Consider the following 25,850-nt stretch of genomic DNA (forward strand, 5'->3'; position numbering starts at 1 on the left):
AGGAAGTTCAACGGACCTTTGTTGGCAAAGTAATGTTTCTGCTTTTGAATATGCTATCTAGATTGGTCATAACTTTCCTTCCAAGGAATAAGCGTCTTTTAATTTCATGGCTGCAATAAACCCGGTCATCTCCCCCCTTGAAGCTCTTCTGATTTAGTCTCCTAACCAGTCTCCCAATACCCTATTCTGCCTGTTCTCTGCACATTAACCAAAACGATTTACAGTCTAAACCGGATTCTTTTGCTTCTTTGCCTAAAATGCCTCAATAGAGTCTCATTAAATTTAAAATATAAAGGAAATTCCAAGTCTTGGTTACATCAGCAGGCCTCTGTCTGCCTCTCTCCTTCCATCATGCTGCTCTTGCTCTCCCTCTAAACTAGAGCCACACTAGCCTTCTTTCTGTTCTCCCAAAATGTCAAGCTGTCCCACCTCAGGACGTTTGCTCTGTGTCTTCTCTGCCCAGAACAGTCATCTCTTTCCAGGTTCCATGGCTGGACTGATCTTCTCACTCTTCCTTTAAATGTAATAAAGTTCTCTAACTTCAACCTCCAATTATTCTCTATACCCACACCTTGTCTATTTCATTCCTTGTGATGATTTGTTATTATTTTATTGGCTTGTTTACCTGTTTGTCTTCTCCCTCTTCCTCCACAATTAGACTGGCAGCTTTATGAAGGCGACTATCATGTCTATTTGCTTCAAGATTATATCCCAGTGCCAAGTATTCAAAAGGTCCTCCCTAAACAAATATCAATGCCTATACTTGTCAAATGAAAGAATCAACATTCTCAATGAGAATTTCCTGGCGGTTCAGTGGTTAGGACTCTCGCTCCACTATTGGGGACAAGGGGTTCCACCCCTGGTCAGGGAACCAAGATCTCACAACCTGTGAGGCGCAGCCAAAAAAAAAAAAGTAAAAAAACCAAAAAACATTCTCAAGGGATCATGAGATGCCTGCCTGCTCAGTCAGGAAGAACGGTTTACTGTGAATGTTTCAAAGAATAGCAATGAAACCTGATGCCTTTCAATACCTTTGCCCTGCAAAGTGCTAAGTGCTGGCATTCCGTTCCTGCTCCTAGTTGTCACAACTACCGCTCTATTGCCCCAAGCGACACACCACCACCTCTCTTCAGTCCTATGGCGAGGTACCAAATTTCTCGTCCACTGCCGAGGCGTTCCCGCGTTGGTTTGCGCGCCATGGCCTTCGGGAGGGCGGGCATCCCAACAAGCCACGACTGGCTCAAGTCGACGTCGCTCTGCTGTGAGCTGCTGAAAGTCAGCCAAGTCAAACTGATCTCGCGGGGAGGCACGGTCCTGTCGGAACCTGTGATTGGCTGCGACTAAGGGCAGGGCCGCGGGCGCGCCGCCTCGTGAAGCGTGGGTTGGTTGGAGCTGCCGTCAGTCAGCGGGAACAGACGTCCCCCCTCTCTATTTGGCCTACTGCGGGCGAAAAATTCTCAAGAATTTCCAGCAGATTGAGCCAGTGGCTGTTGTAACTGCTTGCCTCAGAGATTGAAAACATCGGAGAAGGCAGTCTTATTTACAGAAAACCCCTCTCCCGCCCTCCATTAGCTAATTGAACATTTTCCAGGGATATTGCCATCACGAGGTAAGAGGTTGGAGAGTGCACTTCATTTATGTTAACCGTTTATAGTATTATTTACAGGAGGGGGCATGTCCCATTGCTCCCAATCCGCGGAATGGAGAGTAAACTGGTTCCCCAGGGAGAGGAGGGGAAATGTCCGTTTAATTTCTCCAGCCCCTTCAGTGCATGCCCAGCGGTCACTGTCTGGGTTCGTGCACAGCTTTCTTCCGTTTCGAGGTCTGGAGCAGCATGTCGGGGCGGGGCCCACCTCGGCTGAGCCACCCGCTGCTGGCATTTTCTGCGGAGATTTTACGTTCCGCCTGAACTTGGCCGGAAGGCTGGAGGCTCCTGCCGGTGAATATGCTGGGCCGGGATGGAAGGAGGCAATGGAACTTGGAAGGAACGACGGCTGGCGTGCTGCAGTTCATAGGGTCGCAGAGTCAGACACGACTGAGCGACTGAATTGAACTGATAGAGGGGAGGAAGGGGCTCCCAGCCCGCGCTTCCCTTCAGCGAAGCCTCGAATCGCCCCCCGCCTCGCCTCAACCTGCCGGCCGGAGGATGCTGCGAGTGTCAGCGCCTTCTCGCCGGTGCAGCGCCGGTCGGGCTGAGGGAGACGTGGCGACACCCGGAATCTGTACGCAGCGAGGGTGGTTGAGAGGCGGAGACAGGGCGGCGGAAAGTGCTGGAGGGAACCCAGCCATCTGCAGTGCCCGCGGGCTGCGCCGGCCGGAGGGTGTGTTTCCTGCCGTGTTTCGCCCCGGTCATTCATCTGTCACGGCCAACCAGCCAAGCCCAGGATCCCAAACTGTCCAAGGGTGAGCTTTTCAGGGGATCGGAGCAGAGAAAGATGCAGAGCCCTGGTTGGTGTCGATCTGAGGACGTGGGTTTTGCTTTGCCAAAAGAGCACTGTAATCTCAAGGCCTTCTGGCCCTTGATGTCTTTTTTAGCAGCCGCTGTCTGTAGATTAGAGATTTCACGTGAGGTGACAAAGACGAGGCTCCGGGTGGCAATAGCCAGGGAATTTGGAGTCTGTAAAGTTCACCGGCCTTTCTGAGCTTCAGACTGGAAATGTGCAGCAAGGCCCCTTCAGTCTTTTGCAGCCCCTTCGCCTGTGCGGAGGAAAGAATGAGGTTGTCCGCGGTTTCAGAATGAGTAACTAAGGTGACAGATTGTAATGGTCTTGAAAGATAACAGTGGCCTCTTAGCCTAGGAAAAAAACACTCCACTGTGTAATAAAATATATCAGTTATAATTTTTCAAGATTTTTTTTCTTGCAACCTTAGTCACTTTCTATTGACCACCAACTCAAGCACCTACTTGACTGGAGGCTTAAGAGAAGAGGAAGGAAGAGGGGAGAGATGTTAGTGATGTAGCATAGAATGTAAAGGAAAATTCTCCTTTTTTAAAAAAAAATTAAATTTACTGAAAATTTAATGTATAGATGTCAACATTGTATTAGGTACTATAGAGGAAATGAAAAATACACACCTTATACTTAGTTGTTCTGGAAAATTCTTAAATGAAGGTTTGGAACATGGTTCTGTGAGTTGTATCCATGTTAACTGAAATGTTTTAAAAAATATTTATGGAATTAGAATAATGAATACTTTTCATTGCTCCCTTGTTCTTTTCTCAGTTTGCACATCTAAACATATGTTCAGGTCAAACATAAGGGGAGTCATTCAGGGTTTCTCTTGTTGGTTTTGTTTTTTCCTTCATTTAGACTAGTACATTTTCTTTCCCTTCCTCCTAGCAGGGTACTGATAAAGAGGATACTGGAGTCCAAATTTCCTGAGATACATTCTGGAGGTTTCTATAATATTTGAATTTATTGTGATAAATTGGTTGTTTTTTTTGTAGAGCCATTAAAGAAACATTCTAAGAATATTAAAATTACCTGTGTTTCCATTGTGGAAGTTATTGATAATGAAAATACCTGAGTGCCACTTTATAATGGGCAGATATGAATACATTCTTTAACATTTTTGCTAGAAATATAAAGCTAAGCAGGTTTGAGCAGTACTGATCCTTAGAACTCCTGAGTAATTTTGGCATGTGCTTAACATGACATCAATAAACTGCCCTTTTGACCTGCTTTCAGCAGTCAAGAGCAGTTTAACTCAAATCCCAAGTGCACCCTCCTGCCAGGGACCGTGAATGCCTCCCTATTCCAAAAATACATTTGGCCAGCTCTGAGGTATTTAAATCATTGCAGGATTATAAAATTGGAATAAGATGAAAGTATAAAATTGGCATAGCAGTCTTGTAGTGGTATATGTGGCTTTTCTTCACCACTCAGTTCAGTTCAGTTCAATTAAGTCGCTCAGTCGTGTCCAACTCTTAGCGACCCCATGAATCGCAGCACGCCAGGCCTCCCTGTCCATCACCAGCTCCCGGAGTTTACCCAAACTCATGTCCATCGAGTCGGTGATGCCATCCAGCCATCTCATCCTCTGTCATCCCCTTCTCCTCCTGCCCCCAATCCCTCCCAGCATCAGAGTCTTTTCCAATGAGTCAACTCTTCGCATGAGGTGGCCAAAGTATTGGAGTTTCAGCTTCCGCATCAGTCCTTCCAGTGAACACCCAGGACTGATCTCCTTTAGGATGGACTGGTTGGATCTCCTACTGCTATTATTTTTAAACAAAGTGCATACCTCAGAAGTTTACCAAATGCATTTTTTCCTTTTCCTGATGCTTTTCACCTGAGATTTCCTACACTCAGGCTGTGGCTTTTTAACCAGCACTCTTTTGTGGAATCTCAATGTCTACTCTTGCAGACTCTCAACTTATTTCATTTAACCCTCTTTTCTGAGAATCCCCCCTGCTAGTCAATATTATTAAATCAGGAGTCAACTTTGTTCAATAGAGTTCTGTGTCAGAATCTGATACTTTAATCAGATTAACCAAAGCATTGAGTCAGAGGAAGATGAAGGCCTGGTCACACAAATGAATGTGAAAAAGCAAAGTATTTTTGCTAGTAGAATATGGTGTGTCACGTAATGTGTTCTTGGGCTCTTAGTTCATTTAAATTTTGCTTTGACATTTTGTGTCTTCAAATGGCTTTTAAGCAGAATTACTTGTGCCCTTTGACTCTTTTGGGTTACTTTGACTTTCAAAGATTGAATATAACTGTTAAAAGGAAAATAAGCTAGGCTTGATCTCTAATTGAGAGACTGACATAAAGGGTTCCTGAATAACTATTTTTGGCTTGCAGAAAGATAAACACATGCCAATTTTTAATTCTTCAACTGACAATAAAAGATTTTTTAGGTATTTATCAATTTGTTCTCAGCTCTTTCTGTTATAAAGAACACTGATTTTTTTTTAAGACTTTTGTTTTTTCCCCCACATTATAAATTCTACCTGCTAATCAGTGTCTAATCATTTCCATGGGCATCTGGAGAGCTAGGGGAGGGGAGTGGCAATAGCGGCTGATTGGTAGTTTGAAGCTCTGAAGGAAACTTCTTGATGTGTAAGTTTAATTCAGAGTTATTAATTAGCTTGGGAACAAAGTCCTCTTTGAACTGTTTTCTTGGGAACATGAAGATTAGTATGATTTCGTTATACTGCATTTAGCAAAGGAGACGGAACCACTTCTTTAGACACTCCCTTGCTTGCATAAATGATGCTGACCTAGTTTTGTAAACTGGTAAACTGGGTTATGCTTCATGTATGCCAATAGCCAATAATAGGCCTTAAAGTAAATATTTTCCTGTGACTATTCTGCTCTCTTTCTGAGATGATTGTGCAGATAAGGAATGAGGAAGGAGGCCAAGTTGAAGACGGATTTTAGTTTATGTAGGCTTAAAGAAACTGCTCAACCTGCGTTTTTCATTCTTAAGTAATGTTTACAGTAGATGCATATTGCCTCATGTGAATGCAGCTCTGTTCATTAGGAGGAGAGAGTGAGAAATGACAAGAGTATCCTAGAAGAGCTGCAGGGAAACTATCCAGTATTTATTAGTTTGTAAATCTAGAACTCTTGTTTAAAGTACATGTGTGACTGCAAAATGACCCAAGGCTGAGTATGGTATACATGCTTTCAGATTGAAGCCAAGAGAATAATAGTACTTTGCTAATTTCTGGTGTACTCTTCAAATGTGAATGTTTTCTGATAAACATTTAAAGCTTTATTTTTCCTATAGTGCAAAGCTGCCTTGTGAATTATCTCCATCAAGAATTAGTACTTAGTTCTCTTACTTGCAAGATGGTATTACACTTTGAAAGTTCTCTACAAGTTCACCTTTATTTGACACAGTTTTTGTTTTGGAATGAAATACAACCTTCAAACAGAACCAAAGGAATAAACTTTTCTTTTTATTTTGGTAATGGAATGCATTGTTTCTCTTTGATACTTGATAAAGAGGTACTGTGTCTCCTCCACCCCCAATAATGCAAAAGAAGTGAGTTTCAGACTTTAATACATGATGTTAACTAAAAGGCCAAGAAGGAGCAGCCTCCTAAGTCTTTCATGACCTATTAATTATTTGGGAGGCCATCTTCATTCTAAATTCTTAGAAGGCTGTGCTCATATGTCTTCCATTGCTTAGATTTACAATGGCATTCTTTGGAACCTCATCCTTTCCTTCTACTTCTATTTACTTACTGAAAGGACTAACGGTTCTTCCTATACATAACTAGACTGATTTCCAAAAATTTGTTTGAAAATGATTGTTTAAAATCTGTAATACATTTTCTTATAGATGCACTCAAGCTGGGCTTTTTGTGTGTGTGTGTGATTGTGCCTTTTGGGGAGATACATTTTTTTCAAATTTATTTCTTATAGAGAGATAATTCAAACATACAATTAAGAATAATATAACACCTGTATACCCTCCACTGGCATTATCAAATGTTGATATTATGCATTTTTTCAAGTTGGTTTTTAATTCATAAAGTAATAGAATGAAATACTTTGGAGATGAATTTCTGCTTAAACCTTATTTGTATGCAAACTGCCAGCAACACAGTCCTTCCTGCAGGGGTATAGGAATTCCCCCAGCCAACAGCCAGGGGAGGCATTCGGATGAGCCTCAGATGTTAATGTAAATGCATAGATCGGTGGCTCATAAAAAGACTTCTTGTCATAAATGCAGTTTCCCCTAATCTCGGAGATCACACACATGAGAGTTACTTTTTATTTGTGCCTTTGGTGGGTGTTTGCATGAGCCAGTTTATATTAACCAGAGTAATAGAATATGTAAAGTTCAATAAGTTGAGAAACCTTAAAACAAACAGAACTGATATCCTAAATTGTATCTATGCTAAAACTTGGGCACTCTCTGAGTACAGAACTATCATAATGTTAGGTAGTTAGAACAGGAAAAAGGAGTCCAGATTGGCGGTGACTAAAAGACAAGGAAGAGAAAAGCCTGGAAAGTAGAACAAAGGAAGGTCTGAGGACTGGAGTGAGGACCTCAGGTAGAACAAACAGCACTCCTGGCTAGCCCAATTTACATAGGGCAGCCCTGGGGGGAGGAGAAAAAACATAAAAAGAGGAGCCTAAAGGGCTGGGGGTCTCTCTCTCTCTTCTCTTTGCATCTTTTGGGTCGGCATGCCCTCATGCCTCTAGGATGTATTTTCTTTTATTTTCTAAATAAAACTGAGCTGTAACACAGAGCTGTAACACTGATCTGTCCGAGAGCTGTTAACACTGATCTGTCCTGAGAGCTGAGACACAGTCTGTCCGAGGGCTTTAACGTCCATGGCTTCAATTTTTTGTTATGATGAGACAGAACTGAGGAAATTACACACTCCCACGACAATAAATATTCTAATAACCAGTTATTTTTTTTCTAATTTCTACTCTTGTAAGAGACTTTGTTATTGTTAATATTTGCTCCGCCTTTTCTTCAGAGCAATGAAGTTGATGAAGGGAAGACTATTTATTTACACCTGTTTTCTGTATTCTCCCTAATCAAAAGTGTGGGCCTGCCAGAACTGCAGCTTGGCATCACCAGGGAGGTAGTCTGAAATACAGCATCTCAGGCACCACCTGGCAGACTGAATCAGAATCTACGTTTTAACAAGATCCCCAGGTGATTGTAGGTTAAAGCTGTAGAAGCACTTCTTCTATGTGATCTGTGCACACTGTCAAGTTTTTATAGAATTTGAACACTGTGAGTGGGTGGGGTAGGTAAATCGATTCATTTTTGAACCACTATTCTCAGGAGTAGCCTGTTAAGTGCCACTTTCTTTACAGACTTCATTCTTGGTAATATCTAATGATATATCAGTTGTATTTGAAATTACTGATGGAGTGTCTCTGTCTCTCTTTCTACTCAGTTGCATCATTTTTCTGGAAGGCATCCCATTATTGTTCCATTGACCTTTCTCTCATTCCCGAGCCCTCTGGAGTTATGTCAACAGCTGCCTTACTTACTTTGGTAAGAAGTGGTGGGAACCAGGTGAGGAGGAGAGTGCTGCTCAGAGCCCGCGGTCTGCAGGATGACAGGTGGGTGATGCCCACGTGCCACAGCTCCACTTCAGAGCCGAAATGGTCTCGCTTTGATCCTGATGGTAGTGGCCGACCAGCTACCTGGGATAATTTTGGCATCTGGGATAACCGCCTGGAGGAGCCAATTCTGCTGCCGCCCAGCATTAAGTATGGCAAGCCAATTCCCAAAGTCAGCTTGCAGAATGTGGGCAGCGCATCACAGATTGGCAAACGGAAAGAGAATGAAGACCGGTTTGGCTTTGCTCAGCTGACCAATGAGGTCCTGTACTTTGCGGTGTATGATGGCCACGGTGGACCTGCAGCGGCCGATTTCTGTCATACCCACATGGAGAAATGCATCCTGTACGTACAATGATACAATGATTTTCACTCTTTGCAGTTTGCCTAATCCTTCCTGTTTAAACTTAAACCTTTTGGCTGAGACAGCCACTGTTAAGGTAGTTATTTGATTGCTTTCATACTATGTTTATGAACAAGCAGTAGCTCAAGCATGCCATTAATTGCTGATGAGTATTACCATTTCAGAAATGTGTATGTTTTAACCACTGTCTTGGTGAGAGCGTTGACCAGAATCTACAGCACTTGTGATCATTTCAAGGGAATTCACATAATAAAGTACATGATCTCATGTACTATGAGAATCTATGAGAAGCACTTATTCTGTCTGTGCATGGCACTTAGTGCTTCAATAAATAGTAATTATTTTTTAAAGTGTTATGAATAGCTTTGAATACTTGTTGAAAATAGCTTTAGATGATTGGCAAAAACATGGGGAAAATGCTTTTAAAGAGGGTGTTTTGGAGCTCTTTAAAAAGTTTATTTACTACAGTCAGTATTTACATATTTTTGAGTATCATACTACTTCTAGAATTAAAAGAGGGGGAGAACATGTAAGAGTTACGACCATGTGACTGTACTTCCCAAGCATAGTTATTCAATGTGAAGAAGATAGCTCAGTCGTGTCTGACTCTTTGTGACCGCCTGGACTGTAGCCTACCAGGCTCCTCTGTGCATGGGATTTTCCAGGCAATAATACTGGAGTGAATTGCCATTTCCTTCTCCAGGGACCTTCCCGACCCAGGGATCGAACCCGGGTCTCCCACATTGTAGACAGACGCTTAACCATCTGAGCCACCAGGGAAGTCCCTATAGTTATTCATACTGTTCATCAATTGATTTATGTATATTTTGCATTACTCCACGAAGGAACTCAGTGGCTTAATTTAATATAAAGGAATTCTTGACCTTTCAGGATTATGGAGGTGAGGATTAATATCTTTAGACTGGAGACTTAGGCTTTTATTTTATTATTTTTAGAACTTATCTCTGGGCCTGATTCTTTCTCAATTTGATTTATTAATATGTGGATCGTAAGTGTATGAAAGGCTTCCCAGGTGGCTCTAGAGGTAAAGAACCCACCTGCCAATGCAGGAGACTTAAGAGATGTGGGTTGGATCCCTGGGTCAGGAAGATTCCCTGGAGGAGGAAATGGCAACCCGCTCCAGTATTCTTGGAGAATCCTACGGACAGAGGAGCCTGGTGGGCTTTGGTCCATAAAGTTGCAAAGACTCCCACACGCCAGCTTCTGAAGGGCAAACCTTGGAGGTCCATTGTATGGAGTGACTCTGCTAGCTGGAGGGACAAAGAGGAAGGCAGGAAACCTATTGTAAAGTGATCGGCCTCTTTTTTTCTCTCCCTGAAGGGATTTGCTTCCTAAGGAGGAGAACTTGGAAACTGTGTTGACCTTGGCTTTTCTTGAAATAGATAAAACCTTTGCAAGGCACGCCCACCTATCTGCTGATGGTAAGTAAAACAATCTCAATCCTTAAAGTCCTTGGGAATTTGTGGTAAGAAGGAAACAATTTAAGCCTTTCAGGGGTGGGAATTTTAATATTTATTGTAAGGATGCTTACATTGAAAGTGACTTTTTAAATAATCATTTTAAATGTTGTTTGGAATCCAAACTAGGGGTAGTATCTCACATTTAAATGAAACATATTAGAGGTTGTTTTAGAAATTGAAGCTCCAAAATAGATCTGATGTTGAATTTTGATTTTAAAAAGATTAAACATTAAAAAAAATCTGTTTGTTCATTTGATGAACAGGAGGCATGTACTATGAGAGGGTTTATTGTTTTTGTTTTTTAGAGGAATCTGATGAACGACTATTGAAATTTGCTACAGGGTAATCTCAGAGTAGTTGTCCAGATAAGAAAATTGCTAATTAGTCTCAAAAGGACAATGGTTAATATGCACTACTTTGTGAAATTAGAAGGAAGATGTTTTTTCTTCCACTTCTTAAAAAAGCTTGATCTTGCAGCTTTCCTATGGTAACTAGTTGACATTTTTGTTTTTATTTGTTAAACACAAGACTATAACAGCTGAATTTTAGAATTTGTGTACTGGATGTCTTTATATTTTGAAAGACAAATGTCTCTGATTTTGACTAAATTTATTAAACCATTTCATGAAAATGTAGGTAATGTTTTCTAGTTAGCTGGCCCCCAAATTTATTGCTTATAATTTTTTAACGCTTCTACAGCAAACCATTAAAATGTGTGCATATAGACCTCATAACTGATTTTAAAATGAATCATGCAATAATATTCATCTGTCTTTTGTTCATCCTCTTGTTTAAAGGAGGTCAAAGCTCACCACAGCAATGTTATCTTTGTAATTTTCAGTTGGAGTGTGTAGGGCTGGAAATTCTCCCCATTTTACAGATAAGGAACTGAAACTCAGAGAGAGATAAAAGGTCAGTTGGAGAGTTAGGGCTGGGATTTTCCTGGCACCCACCGTGGCCTCTCTCATGGGCATATTTAATGATGAGTATTAGGATGACTCTAGGATGGCTTCATTTGCCATCTTAAGACACTTTCTTCCTCTTTTTCAAGACCTTTATCACTGTCATACTTCTCCGAAAAGCTTTAGAGTCCACTCTTATTGTTCAAGGATTTATTTTCTCATTTGTAGATTACTTAGGTCCATTTTCTCTCTTTCATTCCTTTGGACGTTTTTCCCCTTCCAACAGGCTCCTGAGCTTGTGAAAATAAGAGGTGAGAGAGGGTGGGTTTTAGCATAAGATTCTGTTCTTGTTCCTAATGGGTAAAACATACGAAGGTGAAGAGGACATTAAAACACTTTCTTATAGTTTTATTTTCGTAACTCTGAATACTGGTATGCTCTTATTTCATTTATAAGCAGGTCGGCTGTATCTCACACCATGAAGTTTATCGGCTGTAGTGCAGGTGGTGTGCCCCAGCTGTTGTGTAAACAGGTAGAGCTCACTGGGCAAGGTTTTCAGAAAGGAATGTTCAAGGGTATCTTGGAAATGGTGGCCAACAATAAAAAACCATTAACCTTTCATGGGTGTAGTCAGCCCTTTGTGTAGGATCTAATTGATAAAAGTGCTTAAAACAGTGATAGATTTGGTATAAAATGTGAGAGGACTCCTTTCATTTATGAAATAATAAATACAGTTAAAGGGAATCTTGAATTTAAGGAGAGAATTGATCTAACTTGCTATCTTAAAAGAAATTTTCTACAGACACCTTTCTCACATCAGTTTAGTTGTGCAAAGGAATGAATAAAATAGTTCTTCACTTCTAATAATTAAATGAAAATGTATTCATTTAAACTTAGTTCCTCTGTCATAATTTTTGAGTTAATGATCTCAGAACTTTCATAAGATATTTTAAAGTTTGTTTTTCATTTAATGGCAGTTTGCTTACAAGTATAATGGAGCATGACAGAATGATGGTTAGCGTATTACTAAAAGAAAAAAAAAGAATCTATTATGACATAGTCCTTGAATTTTATTTTGGATGTATTCTTATAGGTCAATTAGTCTCTGTGGTTTTCTTTTTTTAAATAAGTATTTTGAGAACAATTTTGAAATTTATTCTTAATCAGTTGCCAGGCTTTCAAAGATTTCAAAAATTGGCTTTTGATATTTGGGGCTTATTTTATCAAATATACTAAACTTTTCAATTTGTGGATTTAAAAAGAACATGTACCATTTCAGAATTATTATTTAAATTAAAAAAAATTTTTTTTTACTTTTTAGTAGAACTGAAGCAGTATCAGTATTATAAGAGTAGATAATATTCTTTTTGGCACAGCTGTGGGTAGGACCAGTGCTAGTTAAATAAAATTGTGAAGAAGTGCAGTTTGCCCTCTCCAATTTCTTTCACCTTTTCTTTTAGCATAGCTCCACTTGGCCTCACTGAACCCTTTCTGTGAGCAGCTTGAGGGTAGGGACCATGGCTTATTCATTTTTGAATTTCTAGGGTTCAACATTCTGCATAGAGTCTAAAAAGTACTCAATAATATTTGGACTAAGCTAATCTCCATTGCTTACTCTTTATCACCAAAGTAATTATAACTTATAAGTTGACTGTCCTACAGCCAATTTAACTAAATTATTTAATATATATATTTTTATGTGTTACCACTTCTGGGGGGATTTGAATTTTGAGTAAGGAAAGCTGAAAACAGATTGGTTAAACCTTAGGAATGAATCACTAATGGTGGAATTTCAGGTAGGGAGGAGTGCCCCATGTCATACTATTAGCTTTCTCAAAAGAAAGTGAAAATAATAAGGTGACAATAAAACATACTCATCTTTTTAAGACTCTCATCTAAAGCTGTCATATCTGCATAAAATACTTCAAGCTTTATCATTAGCATTTAAAATATTTATTATTTCAGTTTTAAATGAGGGTAGTTTGAGGAGAATAAAATCAGAATACCATTTATCAAGAAATAGCCCTTAAATTGCTGGCTATCTTTATTGATTTGTTGTAGATGCATTTTGAATTTACCCTTATTTACAAATAGCTAATTTCATCATCATCTTTGAATATTTTGTATTCATTTTATACCAGTCATGTGTATTTTTACAGCTAATGAAATCAGCCAGTAAGTTCAAATGATGTCTGCCCATTAGTTTATTGTTTAATGGACAAACTGTCACTTAAACCAGATGGTAGAAAACTTAGATGATATCCTATATATCCGATAAACTCTTCAAAGTGTTTCTAGATTACTTAAGATTTGAAAGCAACAAAGCTCCCCAAGAGACAAATGGATCAAAGAGAGAAGATGCTCTGACGTTCAGAGTGGGAGACGTTGGTGGCAGTATTGTGAGTCTTGTTGGAAACTTCCCTGCTCTTCGTATTATTTGATCTCTTTATGGAAGAATTAAACTAAAAAATAACCAGTATGAAAAATGCAATGTGTTTGATTACCCTTGTTATGTTGGAGGCAGCCAAAAGCAAAAAATAGGGACAGCATTGGAGAGATACTCTTATTGTGCTGTTACTGCTTCAACTCGTTCCTCTGATTTAGTGTTTATGATTCACTCATGTCTAGAACATCTTTTTGGTAAATATTGAAACTGTATTTGTTTATCCATATTGTTGACACAGTTGAATAATTTCTGGGTGGGGGAGGTTATACTTAGAAAAGTACAGCTTGATTCTTTATGTTGCCATTCAAAATCTTGATCATTTTTTCTTTTGATATATTGACCTGCAACACTGGGGGAAAGAGAGAGCTGCAGAAACTCCCATTTTATGAATTACATAAAATTGTAAACGTTTTTTAGCACTCAAGAGCCTTGCTAGCTTTTATTTAAACAATTAAATTAATCATTCTGTTCAGGAAATACCGTCTAGATCCTAAAATCCCTGCATTTACCATTAACAAATAAGCTACTCCTTGTATCTGGTATAGGAGGTGCTTTGATTCCTTTTGATTTATATTTTAATGCTAGCAGTTTGGTAGTATACTGTAGTTTATATCCTCTCTAGTATGCTCTAGTATGCTATACAAATTATTCAGAGCTCTACCCATGAATTTCCCTTTTGTTAACTGGGACAATTCTGATACTGATACCAAACAAATTTACAGTGTATTTTTTTCAACTCAGTAAAGGTACTGATTTACTCTTCAAGACTAATTGGCTGAGCCTGTGTGTATGTCACCACATATGTGTCTTGGTGCACATACATTTGTATATGGGCTTTCCTACCTTGGGAAGACACAAAACTAAGAAGTGTTATTCTGTGATGAAGAAAACAGACTCAACTACAAAATACCATCAACTTGGTCAAACTGAGTTTTGGAATCATTGACTTGGCATCTCCTGGAATATTATGTAATTTGCTACTGAACATTTCACCAAAATAAAAACCCTTCCCCTTATTTTGCAGCTCTTTCTCTACCCTCCCCTGTGTTGCAGGTTTGTAATGTTTGAGCACAATTCCTGGGTGAATTTCCTATTTGCCTCTGTGCGTGTTATTTGTGGCAGAGAACTGTGCCTGGTCAGCAGCTCTAGACCTGGAGCCCGTGGACACTATATGCTGGGCTTCAGTGGAAAGAGAGATCTGCTTAATTTTGTCCCAGGTGAAGGAGTCCAGCGGTTCCTAGCCTGGACTACTGGAAGGTTCCCACATCCTCTTTGTCCCATTAGTTGAGATGACTTGCAGTAGAAAATGTCCAGTGAGTGTTAAGAACTTATTGAAAGATGTCTTAGTTTTATAATTTTATTGTTAAGGAAAAAAGTGAGAATTTTTACTCCCATGTTAAATGTTAAATGAAACTAAATGCTGATTTAATATTTATATTCTTAGATGCTTAGCAAACCAGAATCAACTGTTTAGAAAACTTTCCCATAAATCCTGGGATTTTGGAACTGTGAAGTTGGGTTGGTTAAAAACTCAAATTCTTTTAAATATCTAGGTGGCAGAGCCATGGATTATAATCCTAAATGGCTAAATTTGAAGTTTTTCATTTATGAAGTATTAACTCTTTTAAGGTAGCCAATTAAAAAATACTTGGAAAAAAGCTGCCACTTACATTTTAAAGAAAGGAGAGGAACATTAAACCCCCTGGACAAGTAGCATCTGAGTAAATGCCTATGTTTTCTTACCAGGCTCTTCTAATCATTTGACAAGATTACAGGGGTTCAACTGTAAAGATTCCCTTATACAATGTTTTATGAAACTCACAATTTAACATTTGTAATATAAACATCACTGATACTCACACTGAAACTTTTGTGTTGTACAGTGACAATATATAATCTACTTTACTATTGCCACAGTGATATTACTTTGGCACAGCAGTTCCAAAATCAAGAGATAAATGGGAAGATAGTGCAATTATAAATGCTACTTCTCAGTAAATTCAGCATGAATATAGGAGATTAAGCAGGGTTTATTCATTTTTTCCCCCATTTTACTTTTCTGATTAAAGCAGGCATTTTAATACATTGATTGGGAAATATATACACATATATCTTTCCAAATGCATTACTGCTGTTTTAAAAATTGTCTTAGAAAAAACTGGAAAGACTGAGCCTCAATCAGTCAATAGCATTTCATTTTTCTTAAATCTGCCTTTGAAGTCAAAATCATCTTTAGATGATCACCTGAATATTTTACTTAGATGCTTTAAAGGATTAACCATGTTACTGAAGATAATACCTGCTTTAACTGTTACCTTTTTAGATTTTTTCAATTTGCTTTACTTTTTAGTCTACTTTCACAGTATTCTCTTTGACAAGGCTCAATGCACCCTCTAAATTCAACAAATAGTGAAGAACTTAGGGAGACAATTTAGAATAAACTAAAGAAAGATGCAAAAATGCACTTTGAATTGGATGAAGGAAACAGCTATGACCTCAGGCCAAGCTACATGTAATTTTGTTATCAGTCAGGGGAAATTAACATTCTTGGAATGCTCTGGGCCGAGGCGGTGACCACAGGAGCAGCACTTGGCAGTACTTTCCTGCATTTGGGAACAGACTGATTGTTTCAGATCCTGCTGGAACCAGAAGTGTGAACTATACCAAGTTTATGGGAAACTAAAATGAATTTCATTCCCTGCCCTCCAGATTTTCTCCTAATATAATGATGGCTGTATCTTTGTTTTACATCTGGGGAGGACAAAGATAATCAAGGAAAGAATATGAACCTTTAACCATTTTAGGATTTCTTTTTTTTTTTTTGGTGAACATTTGTAAAATTAAAGCAGTTATAGAAGGAAAGAATATAAAATACAATTCTTAAAGAGCCAGTGAAACACTTGACATATCTTGCTTAGCCTACTAATTGATAATAGTTTCATAGGATGGGGGTAAGAAATGGAAGAAAAAAGTTGAGTGCGTAGATTACAGAAAAGTTGGCTTGCCTGAATGGGCTCTGTAGACCTAAATCACTCTGCCTTATTAGCCAATCTAATTAAAATGTATTACTTTTAATCCTGACACCTGATGTACACACAGAGATGTCAGAATGATAAATTTGAGTTCTACTTTATATAAATAGAAGCCATTTGGAGATAGTGATGCATTTTTTACCAAATTAGGTTAGCAGCTTTTTCTGTTTGCATAGAGCCTTGTTACTGAATTAAATACTTCTTTTTCTGCATGCTCTTACTTCCATAGTTCATTTGCATTTTATTTGCATAGCTGTAGTTAAATTAGAATGATACATTTCAGCATTAGTTTAACATGCCTGTGTTTTATTTTGTAATAAACATTCCAGATCCAATCATTTGATTGTCACTGACTTGTACTCTTCTTCATCATTTGCAGCAACGCTTCTGACCTCTGGGACTACTGCAACAGTAGCCCTATTGAGAGATGGTATTGAACTGGTTATAGCTAGTGTTGGGGACAGCCGAGCTATTTTGTGCAGAAAAGGAAAACCCATGAAGCTGACCATCGACCACACTCCAGAAAGAAAAGACGAGAAAGAAAGGTACCACTTCCACTAATCGCTCTATAAGGATGATATGTATATAGTTCAAAATAGAAATAAAACCTTGCATTGTAAACTGACTTCATGCTTAAGTTTAACCCTTGGTTTTCTGGGTATCACATCATAGTCTTTTTTAACTTTTTTTGACCAGGATTAAGAAATGTGGGGGGTTTGTAGCTTGGAATAGTTTGGGACAGCCTCACGTGAACGGCAGACTTGCAATGACAAGGAGTCTCGGAGATTTGGATCTTAAAACCAGTGGTGTGATAGCAGAACCTGAAACAAAGAGGATTAAGGTAAAAAAAAGACTTGCAAACACCTGATACACAGGCAGGGAGTGAACACAGGATTGTCTCCAGCTGCAGGCTTTCTTGGAGGCCTTCATTGAAGCCTGTATGACTTCTGAAAAGAAGTGATTAATGGAAGGAAAGATAAACTTTTCAGATAAAGTAAGAAAGATACTTCTTTCCTGGCCTTATATATGATGAAGTGTTGGCTTTGTTTCATCCTGCTATGGAATTTGCCTGGAAGCCTGGTTTTACCGCCCTTCTTCACCAGCACCTCATCATTCAGCATCACCATCATTTGGAAGATATCCTGACTTCCCTTTTCCACCAAGCCAGAGAATCACCCCATCCCTCTTTCAAGGACATCTTCTGCTTGCTACTAATCATTGTCCCCCTTACACTGCACTTCCCCCAGCACATACCTTAGTGGTGAACTGATACTTTACCTATACAACTCCCAGCCTGCTCTAGTACCTAACACATTATATATAAGGATAGGCTCCCGGTAATGGCAGCAAATGATTGTTAATTTATTGAACAGTTTTATGTCTTACAGGTGTCCCACTTATGTTCATTTCATCTAACAAATACTTCTATAGCAGTTTACAATGTGCTGGGCTCTGTTCAAAATAGCCACTACTATCCCATTTTACACAGAGAAAACAAATCTGAGCATATACAATTCAACTTACCTATGTTTTCCCAGCTGAAAAATAGAGGTGGGCTTCACACCGAGGAGGTCTTAGCCATTACATTAGGCTGCCTCTCAGCATTTAGCTATCTGGCTTCTTCCTCCATGGTGTTACTAAGTAAATGTTAGGTTTGTCCTCCATGATTGATGCTAAATGTTGCTGTTTTTGCCCTAAATGGAAGCCTGTTTTCACTCTGTTTGTCTGTAAGTTCTGAAACACAGATGACTACTCTGTAAACAGATAAAATCACTGAACTATGAAGATTATTCTAAGGCTAAGTCTAGTTTGTAATTCTATACGTTTGGTTCTGATTGCAGCTACATCATGCTGATGACAGCTTCCTGGTCCTCACTACAGATGGAATTAACTTCATGGTGAACAGTCAAGAGATTTGTGACTTTGTCAATCAGTGCCACGATCCCAATGAAGCAGCCCATGCAGTGACTGAACAGGTAACACAGCAGAGCTTCTGCAAGAAAAATCCCTAAGTGGGAAGGAGAGGACAAAGCCAGGTACAGGTCTTGGTGCAGCCAAGAGGGGCTGCCACTGTCTGGAGATTTCTTTGAAATCATGTGTTTTAGCTTTTAGTATTACAGTAAATTTTACACTTGACCCCATAGTATTAACAATTAAAATTTTTTTTTTGCTGGTTCTCCCAAGTAGTTAAGTAAAATTAATCTGTCAAGAAAATGAGCTATGTTTATTTTTGGCTTTGTACCTATCTTGAAACGTTAGTAACATCAATAGTAAATTATAAAATAGCAAGTACTATGTGTCAGACACTTTACTGTTCATATGTATTTAACTCATGTAATCATCATAGTAACCCTCTGAGGCTGGAGCTAGAACTAACTTGTCTTTACAGAGGAGGAGAGCAGAGGCACTGTTACATTCCAGAACTGGGCTTCAAACCCAGATAGCTGAGCTCTCAGTCCAACCACTAGATGATTTGAAACTAGACTGCTCCATGTAAATACCCAATATGAAAACACTATGGTTAAAAAACATACACTATAGCATAATCAACTTCTTGTTTTTAAAAATGGGTGCATGAAAACAAATACATAAAGGTATATGGATGAGTGGTGTGTCAGTGAGCCAATTAGAGCTAAAATTTGGAAGCTATATAATATCCAGTGTAAAAAAAAATGTAAAACTTCCATGTTTTAATATTCTATTTGGATAGATAGCTCTTCTAAGTTCTAGCCATCACTAATCATTAGAGGCACACTTTAACTCATACATACAGCTATTTTTGCATTCCCAATTTTTACATTTGCAATCGGGGAGCCAAATGTGGCCCAAACTTTTAAGTGCTAACATTTGGAATTAAGATATAAGATCTTACTTAAAAAGCATTATTTACTTGGAAACAGATCGATAAGCATGAGTTATTCACTTGGTAACTATATATGCTCATGAAATTAAGAAACAACCCAATTCTTGTGTATGACCACTTCTTTTTTAATTTCAACCACTTGTCTTAAGATATGTATTTTCTAACTTACCAGGGCATACTATGCCTCATCTGAGTACTATTACTCATTTAATACTTACCATAATCAACTAATTTAATTTACATTCACTTTTCCATGTTTTAGAGGGAGCTCTATAATAAACATTCTGTATATATTTGTTCACATTTATTTCCTTTAGATATTACTTTCTTAGGTTAAGTTCATCAAAGCAAAATTGTTAGGTAAAAGAATATACAGCATTCTGAAGCTTTTAATAAGCTTGCCAAATTGCCCTCCAGAAATACTATCCATGTTATACTTTTCACTGGCATATTTTATAGTTTCTCCAAATTCTTATCATAGGTAATATCTTGCCAATTTGATAGGTGGAAAAATCAAATTTTAGTGTTTTAAATTTGCACCTTTTTTCTTTGTTAGTAAAGCTGTTGTGTAAAAATTTTCTTTGTTTTTAGGAACAAAGCATTTGTTCCTAAAATTGACTTACAATTCTACTGTAGAAAGTATAGTTTATGCCAATTTTCCATTTTGTATGAACTGTAGTAAACTATCTTATAGTTTTATATCTTTGTATACTTCCATTTCTTTTTAATTTTTAAATTTTATTTATTTTTGGCTTCATTGGGTCTTCATTGCTGCACACAAGCTTTCTCTAGTTGTGGTGAGCGGGACCTATTCTTCACTGTGGTGCATGGGTTTCTCATTGGGGTGGCTTCTCTTTTGCAGAGCACAGACTCTAGGTGTGCAGGCTTCAGTAGTTGCAGCACACAGGCACAATAGTTGTGGCTCATGGGCTCTAGAACATAGGCTTAGTAGTTGTGGCAAATGGATTTAGTTGCTCCATGTTACGTGGAATCTTCCTGGACCAGGGATTGAACCCAGGTCCCATGCACTGGCAGGCAGATTCTTATCCACTGTATCGCCAGGGAAGTCATCCATTTCTTAGGTTATAATTTCTTTAAGCTAAATTCCTAGAAGAATTGCTAGGTAAGAGCTAACATTCTCTGAATCCTTAAACTTTCATTCAGTTCAGTTCAGTTCAGTCACTCAGTTGTGTCCGACTCTTTGCGACCCCATGGACTGCAGCATGCCAAGCTTCCCTGTCCATCACCAGCTCCCGGAGCTTGCTCAGACTCATGTCCACCGAGTCAGTGATGCCATCCAACCATCTCATCTGTGTATAACCTTGCATTAGTCCCTATGCTAAATGCTTTATGTGTATTTTCTTCTTCAGGAGCTACATATCTCATACGTTATTAGTTCACTGGTGCAATTTGCCAAAACTGCTACAATGGTATTTACTTTGGGTCATTAGTTATCCTATCACAATCTAAAATTTTAAACTGTGGGCATTGATACCTAGGGAAAGAATCACAAGCCACTGTGAAATAACTTGTAACTGTGTATTAAACTAGTTTGGCCTTCCAGGAAAAGGCTGATTTCTTTTTGTACGGATCCTGATTTCCGTTGTTCATTTCTTCCTTCCTGCCATACCTTGCAGGCAATACAATATGGTACTGAAGATAACACGACTGCAGTAGTAGTGCCTTTTGGTGCCTGGGGAAAATACAAGAACTCTGAAATCACCTTCTCATTCAGCAGAAGCTTCGCCTCTAGTGGACGATGGGCCTGATTGCTTGCTGGGACTTGGAGTTTCTGTGCAACAGTTTTTCACTGAGTGTATCAAGAAACTGATTAGATTTAAAAAGTGAACTGTAAGTGGTGACCCTAGAACTCACTAGACCAGTACATAAATCAACATAAACTTAGTAACCATCTACATAGTAGTTTTTCATAAGTACCTGTGATATTTATGTTCAGCTAACTGTATATACTCAGAATAAATATGTGGAATTCAGATACTGTGAGTGAGCCTCTGCGTTAAGTGAGCAAATGAAACATGGTTTTGATACACTTGCTGAGTGTTAAATTTCTAATTTTTAAAACTTTTAAGCAGCTGTGAGCTTCTTTTGATCATTTCTAATCTTTATTCATTTGACCAGGTTCTTGCCTTCAAGTTCTTCAAAACTAGTCAATATTTTGATGGCTACTCAATGTGTTATCTGCAAGTGTTTACTATATTTTGTATTCTGCATCACTTGCTGGTGAACTTAACAATACAAAAGAAATTAATTCGGCTAACATGACACTGTTAAAATGTATACATATGTACTACAGTGCACTTAGATATTTCAGCTGTGTCACCAGGTCTCCCCTATGTGTGCTGTACTAAGTTGCTTCAGTCATGTCTGATTCTGTGCCCCTGTGGACTGTAGCCCTCCAGTCTCCTCTGTCCATGGGATTCTCCAGGCAAGAATACTTGACTATGTTGCCATGCCTTCCTCCAGGGGTCTTCCCGACCCAGGGATCGAACCTGCGGCTCCTGCACTGCAGACAAGATTCTTTACCTCTGAGACACCAGGGAAATCCCAGGTCTGTCTTGCCCCCGCTCAATTCATTCCTGTTCTTCTGTAGCTAATATATAGCTGTGACTATTCATTCATATCGGAAAAGAATGTCCAATAAAGAGTTCTTTGGTCAAAGCTATACAAAGCACATCTGATAGTATCAGGTATTTTGTATGAAGTTTCTATTTGTTATCTCTAATCCTAAGTTTTGTGTTCTGTATATAGTCTGTTTATATAACTTTTTGTATACAGTAAGCAAGTCCTTAAAGGTAATTTGTCCTTAAAGATAATCCCACATTGACTGATAATTGCTACAGACATAGCTTGAGGTTTATGTCTTCTTTTTCTAAGACTCATAAGAAAGAATAAATCTTAAAGCATTATCTATTTCAGCTTTCTATGTAATTTAGGGGTGTAAAACTATATTTCCTTATATCTGTGTGTAAGTTTACTGTTAAAATGTGAATCCCTAAATATGTGTATGGAATTACATCAGCAGTTTATTTCTGCAGACAGTGTAAATTTGTTATATGTAGGTGTATGTACATATGTATATTTTGGACTAACGGAAAATGAAAGGGAACAATCTTTTATAGCTCCTTCACCAGTTAGCTGTAGATTATTGATACATTTATCTCTAAGAACTCTTGACAAACTGAGGGAAGTTTTGTAGTGGAGAACCAATGGTTACTGGCAGATAGGTTAAAAATTATTGTAGGAGATATTTTGTGGTAGGTAACTTATGTGGAAAAACCTAGGAACAGAACCAGCATGTTGAAGCTACATTGTTATATAGTAATTTGCATATAAAATAATAGGATGTGAGAAGAATGCTTAAATGTTAAGAAAGATGTGGAGTTTTGTTGTAGAAACAAAAGAAATACCAAAACTTTAAAGTTGATATAATTTAAACTCTTAGTTTTCTGGTTGATGTTTTTTTCTTTTTTAAGTTTTACTCAAGGCTTATTAGAAGGAATAGGACACAATATATTCACATCTTCTCACCTTTTTGGGAATAGAAGAAAATAAATCTTGAGCTTTCCTGCCTGTATTAGTTAGGAATTGTCCTTTGGGAAAAAGGGTATGGGAATTTTTCAAGGAAGAAAAAAATTTTCAGGAAAAAAAAAATTTTTTTTTTTTCAAGGAAGTTGGTAAAAGAAAGGAAAATATTACAAGAAAGAATATGGTCTTCTATTCATTGCCTGGAAAGTGAGGAACCAAAATGGTCTAAGAAGACTGGAAAACTTTCTCGTTCTTTCTGTATAGGGTCCTGGGACATAAACATGGAGGCTACATTTAGGAGTATGAAGGGTTTCCAAACTAGGAGGCTAACAGAAACTCTGAAGCACAAGATGACCTCCTAAAAATGTAGGTTTTATTTTTGTTTTGAATTCTTCACTTTGCTGTTCCTCTCTTTTACTTTAAAAAAACAGGGGTGGGAGTGATGTTGTCACGTTCAGAGGTCTAAGCGTCACTGATCCATTGGGTGGATAGCCAACTGTGACAAAGAAGAATTTGTAGACTACGTAGGCCTTGGTCTGGGGTGGAGTTTGCTCTGATCCCCCTGAAAGTTTTTAAAACCTGAAACTAGTCAGCTTTGACTACAGCATAAAAACACACTGCTAATTGTTTTTTAAGCCACAATGTTAAAGTATAACTTTTAGATTATTGTAACCCATAAAAGATAAGCATACATGTATTAGGCTTCTAAGTCTATTACTGAAAATTATGCAAATAATGGAACAAAATGACTGTTCTAAATAGTTTTTTTAGTTATAACTGTGAATTTGCCATGTGGCTATTACCATGTGGGTATCGGTATGGTGTAAATTATATTAATGTAATTAAACTTAAATCAATCATATTTATGTTTGCCTTTCATTTATATGTAGTATATAAATCATCTTTCTAAAATGTGTTGCCAAACTTTATTTGCCATCATTGATTTGGCAAAATATTCTTAAAATCCTTGTGATTTTCCACAAGTATAAATTAAGTACCTTATATATTCAAGTGTAAATGGAATCCTGCTTTCTATCAACCATTTGCTACAGACCCTTGTGTTAAGTGCTTCAAAGTTTTATGCATTTTTTTCTAGAGAAAAAAAGAGTTTTGGTGGAATCAGTTTTGAATTTCTATACTCTATGATGGAAACATTTCTCAAGTTCCATTTAAAAAATTACTTACTTTGAAGAATTGTTAGCATGTAATTTAAATAGAAATTATTTTTTCAAAGTTGAATTTTATTTTTTTAATGAATCTTGGCAGAGAATGAGTAGGCCTATGTTAACTTTTCAGTATCAAACAGGACATTTAGTTTCCTTTCAAAGAGTGGACAAGGATTAAATTTCATGGTAATATGATAGACAATAAGAAAATGCTTCAAGGTGGGGTGGGGGAAAGGATAGATAAAGTTTAGTATTGCACCCTTAAATACAAACACTTACTTGTATTTTCCTTTAGCACTTAAGTTGTTCATATACCTGCATCTGTGGAAAGTGACATAAAATCTTGGTTGGGTTACATTTTATTGTATTTACTAGATTCACTTCTCTGGATGAGTTCAACAGAAATAAAAACTCATGTATTTAGAAGCCAGACTGTGATGGTCTGCCTGTTGCTTTTGGCATCTGGAATGAGACCGCCTGACTCTCTGGCAGCTCCCCTTGGTTGTTAGATTGTTGAAACGGCCCATTGATGGTCCTATTGAGCGTTCCAGGCTGTGAAATCATCATGTTGTTCCATCTCCAAGAATGACTCATCCTTCACTGGATTTCTGTATAGAATGTAACATCTTGCTGTGTCCCAAATTAAGTTCTGCCAAAGTGCTCTTGTGTACATTGGTTTTATAATTTCCTAAAGTACTAATTGGGTGTATAGCACTTCTGTAGTATGTTGATGTAATTGCTGCTTTGACCATTGTTTTGAAAGTATGAATTAGAATGACTGTAAGCATACTAAAATCATATAACAGTGTTTAAAACATTTAAATAAAGTACATGCAATAAACACTTTTAAAATCCAACTGTGTTTGTTTGGCATCCACACACTCCAATATATTATGTGGCCTTGTGAACACTGATATAAAGGAGTCAGTGAATGATTGGGAAATTTTTTAGCAGCCAAATTCTGCCTGTTTGCAAAATTAACATGAGACTCTTTGAAAATATTATATATACTTATTTATTCAAATCTTTTTGATTTGATTTAAAATAAGATTTGTCTCTTGCATTTCCCTCATCCAAAAATATTTGTTGGTACATCAGAAGAAAATGGTCGTGAAGATTTCTACAGTATTTTGCCCGTGGTATATTTCACTGCAGCATCTCCATGTATGAGAAACAAATGTTCAGTGGAAATTCCACAAGTAAGCAAGTTTTAATGTCCTCACTGATTGAATAAAATGTCATGGTTGCAGTCTTTTGTCACAAGGATCTCCTCTAGAGTGTCCTCTGAAAGTAACTTGGTAAACACCATGGTAGCAGAGATCTATTTCATTTTGTTGAAACTCCTGACCAAGAACTTTTTATACTTTTAGCAATGAGGATAAAATGTTTGTTGAATCATTAATGTTTATTGAATAAGTGAATTCATTTCATTAATTAATGCACTGAATTACATTTTCATTAATTTTATGTTAGTGGGGAAATGGGCATTAGCTATTTTAAATATTAAGCCATACATATTATTTAATGGTGAATGAATAGTATTTAACTTCTTTCCATGTTTCCTTAGCCTGTGTCAGTTTTGCCTTGTAAAGGATGTTAGTATAAGTATGGTACAGAATTTTGTTCTGAATAAAACCTAAGGAGCAGTGCTGCGTGGATGACTATAACCTTACTTCTTTAAAAGGTTGAGAAAGGGAAATGATTATTAAGGATCTCTGTGCTATTTTCTTTTGCATATATTATCTATTTTTTTTATTTTTCATTTTTTGCTGCAATGTGGTACATGCAGGATCTTAGTTCCCTGACCAGAGATCAAACCTGCACCCCTGCAGTTAAAGTGCAGAATCTTAACCTTTGGACTGCCAAGGAAATCCCTCTATTATCTCATTTAATCTTTTTTGGGGGAGTGGAGTGGGGAGAATATTTGTGAATAGTACAGTGTAGGTGTTAAGAATATGGTCCGTAGAGTAAGAAAGACTTGGTTTTGATCATTTAATCTTAAAATCTA

At 37.8% G+C, this 25,850-nt stretch overlaps 1 protein-coding gene across 2 annotated transcripts; it reads left to right on the plus strand.

The window, feature by feature from the left end:
* The first annotated feature begins 1,405 nt into the window (after nt 1-1,405).
* On the plus strand, nt 1,406-24,699 carry PPM1K (protein phosphatase, Mg2+/Mn2+ dependent 1K). 2 transcript variants are annotated; one of them, XM_061419727.1, is made up of 7 exons: nt 1,406-1,609; nt 7,874-8,387; nt 9,748-9,848; nt 16,647-16,812; nt 16,964-17,108; nt 18,109-18,243; nt 20,768-24,699. In XM_061419727.1, the coding sequence occupies exons 2-7, from the start codon at nt 7,948-7,950 to the stop codon at nt 20,897-20,899; spliced, it is 1,119 nt and encodes a 372-aa protein (XP_061275711.1). In that variant the 5' UTR covers nt 1,406-1,609; nt 7,874-7,947; the 3' UTR covers nt 20,900-24,699. The 2 variants fall into 2 exon arrangements, with proteins under 2 accessions (XP_061275711.1, XP_061275712.1); XM_061419728.1 differs by lacking the exon at nt 1,406-1,609 and adding an exon at nt 1,622-2,403.
* The last annotated feature ends 1,151 nt before the right edge of the window (nt 24,700-25,850 follow it).

This window comes from Bos javanicus, chromosome 6 (genome assembly GCF_032452875.1).
Source record: "Bos javanicus breed banteng chromosome 6, ARS-OSU_banteng_1.0, whole genome shotgun sequence".
NCBI classification, from domain to species: domain Eukaryota; kingdom Metazoa; phylum Chordata; class Mammalia; order Artiodactyla; family Bovidae; genus Bos; species Bos javanicus.

Excerpts from the sequence above, each read along its gene's own strand:
- PPM1K (XM_061419727.1), top strand. The coding sequence starts at position 7,948 with ATGTCAACAGCTGCCTTACTTACTTTGGTAAGAAGTGGTGGGAACCAG. Across the intron at positions 8,388-9,747 it reads CACATGGAGAAATGCATCCT|GGATTTGCTTCCTAAGGAGG; the intron begins GTACGTACAATG and ends CTCTCCCTGAAG. Across the intron at positions 17,109-18,108 it reads CTGAAACAAAGAGGATTAAG|CTACATCATGCTGATGACAG; the intron begins GTAAAAAAAAGA and ends TTCTGATTGCAG.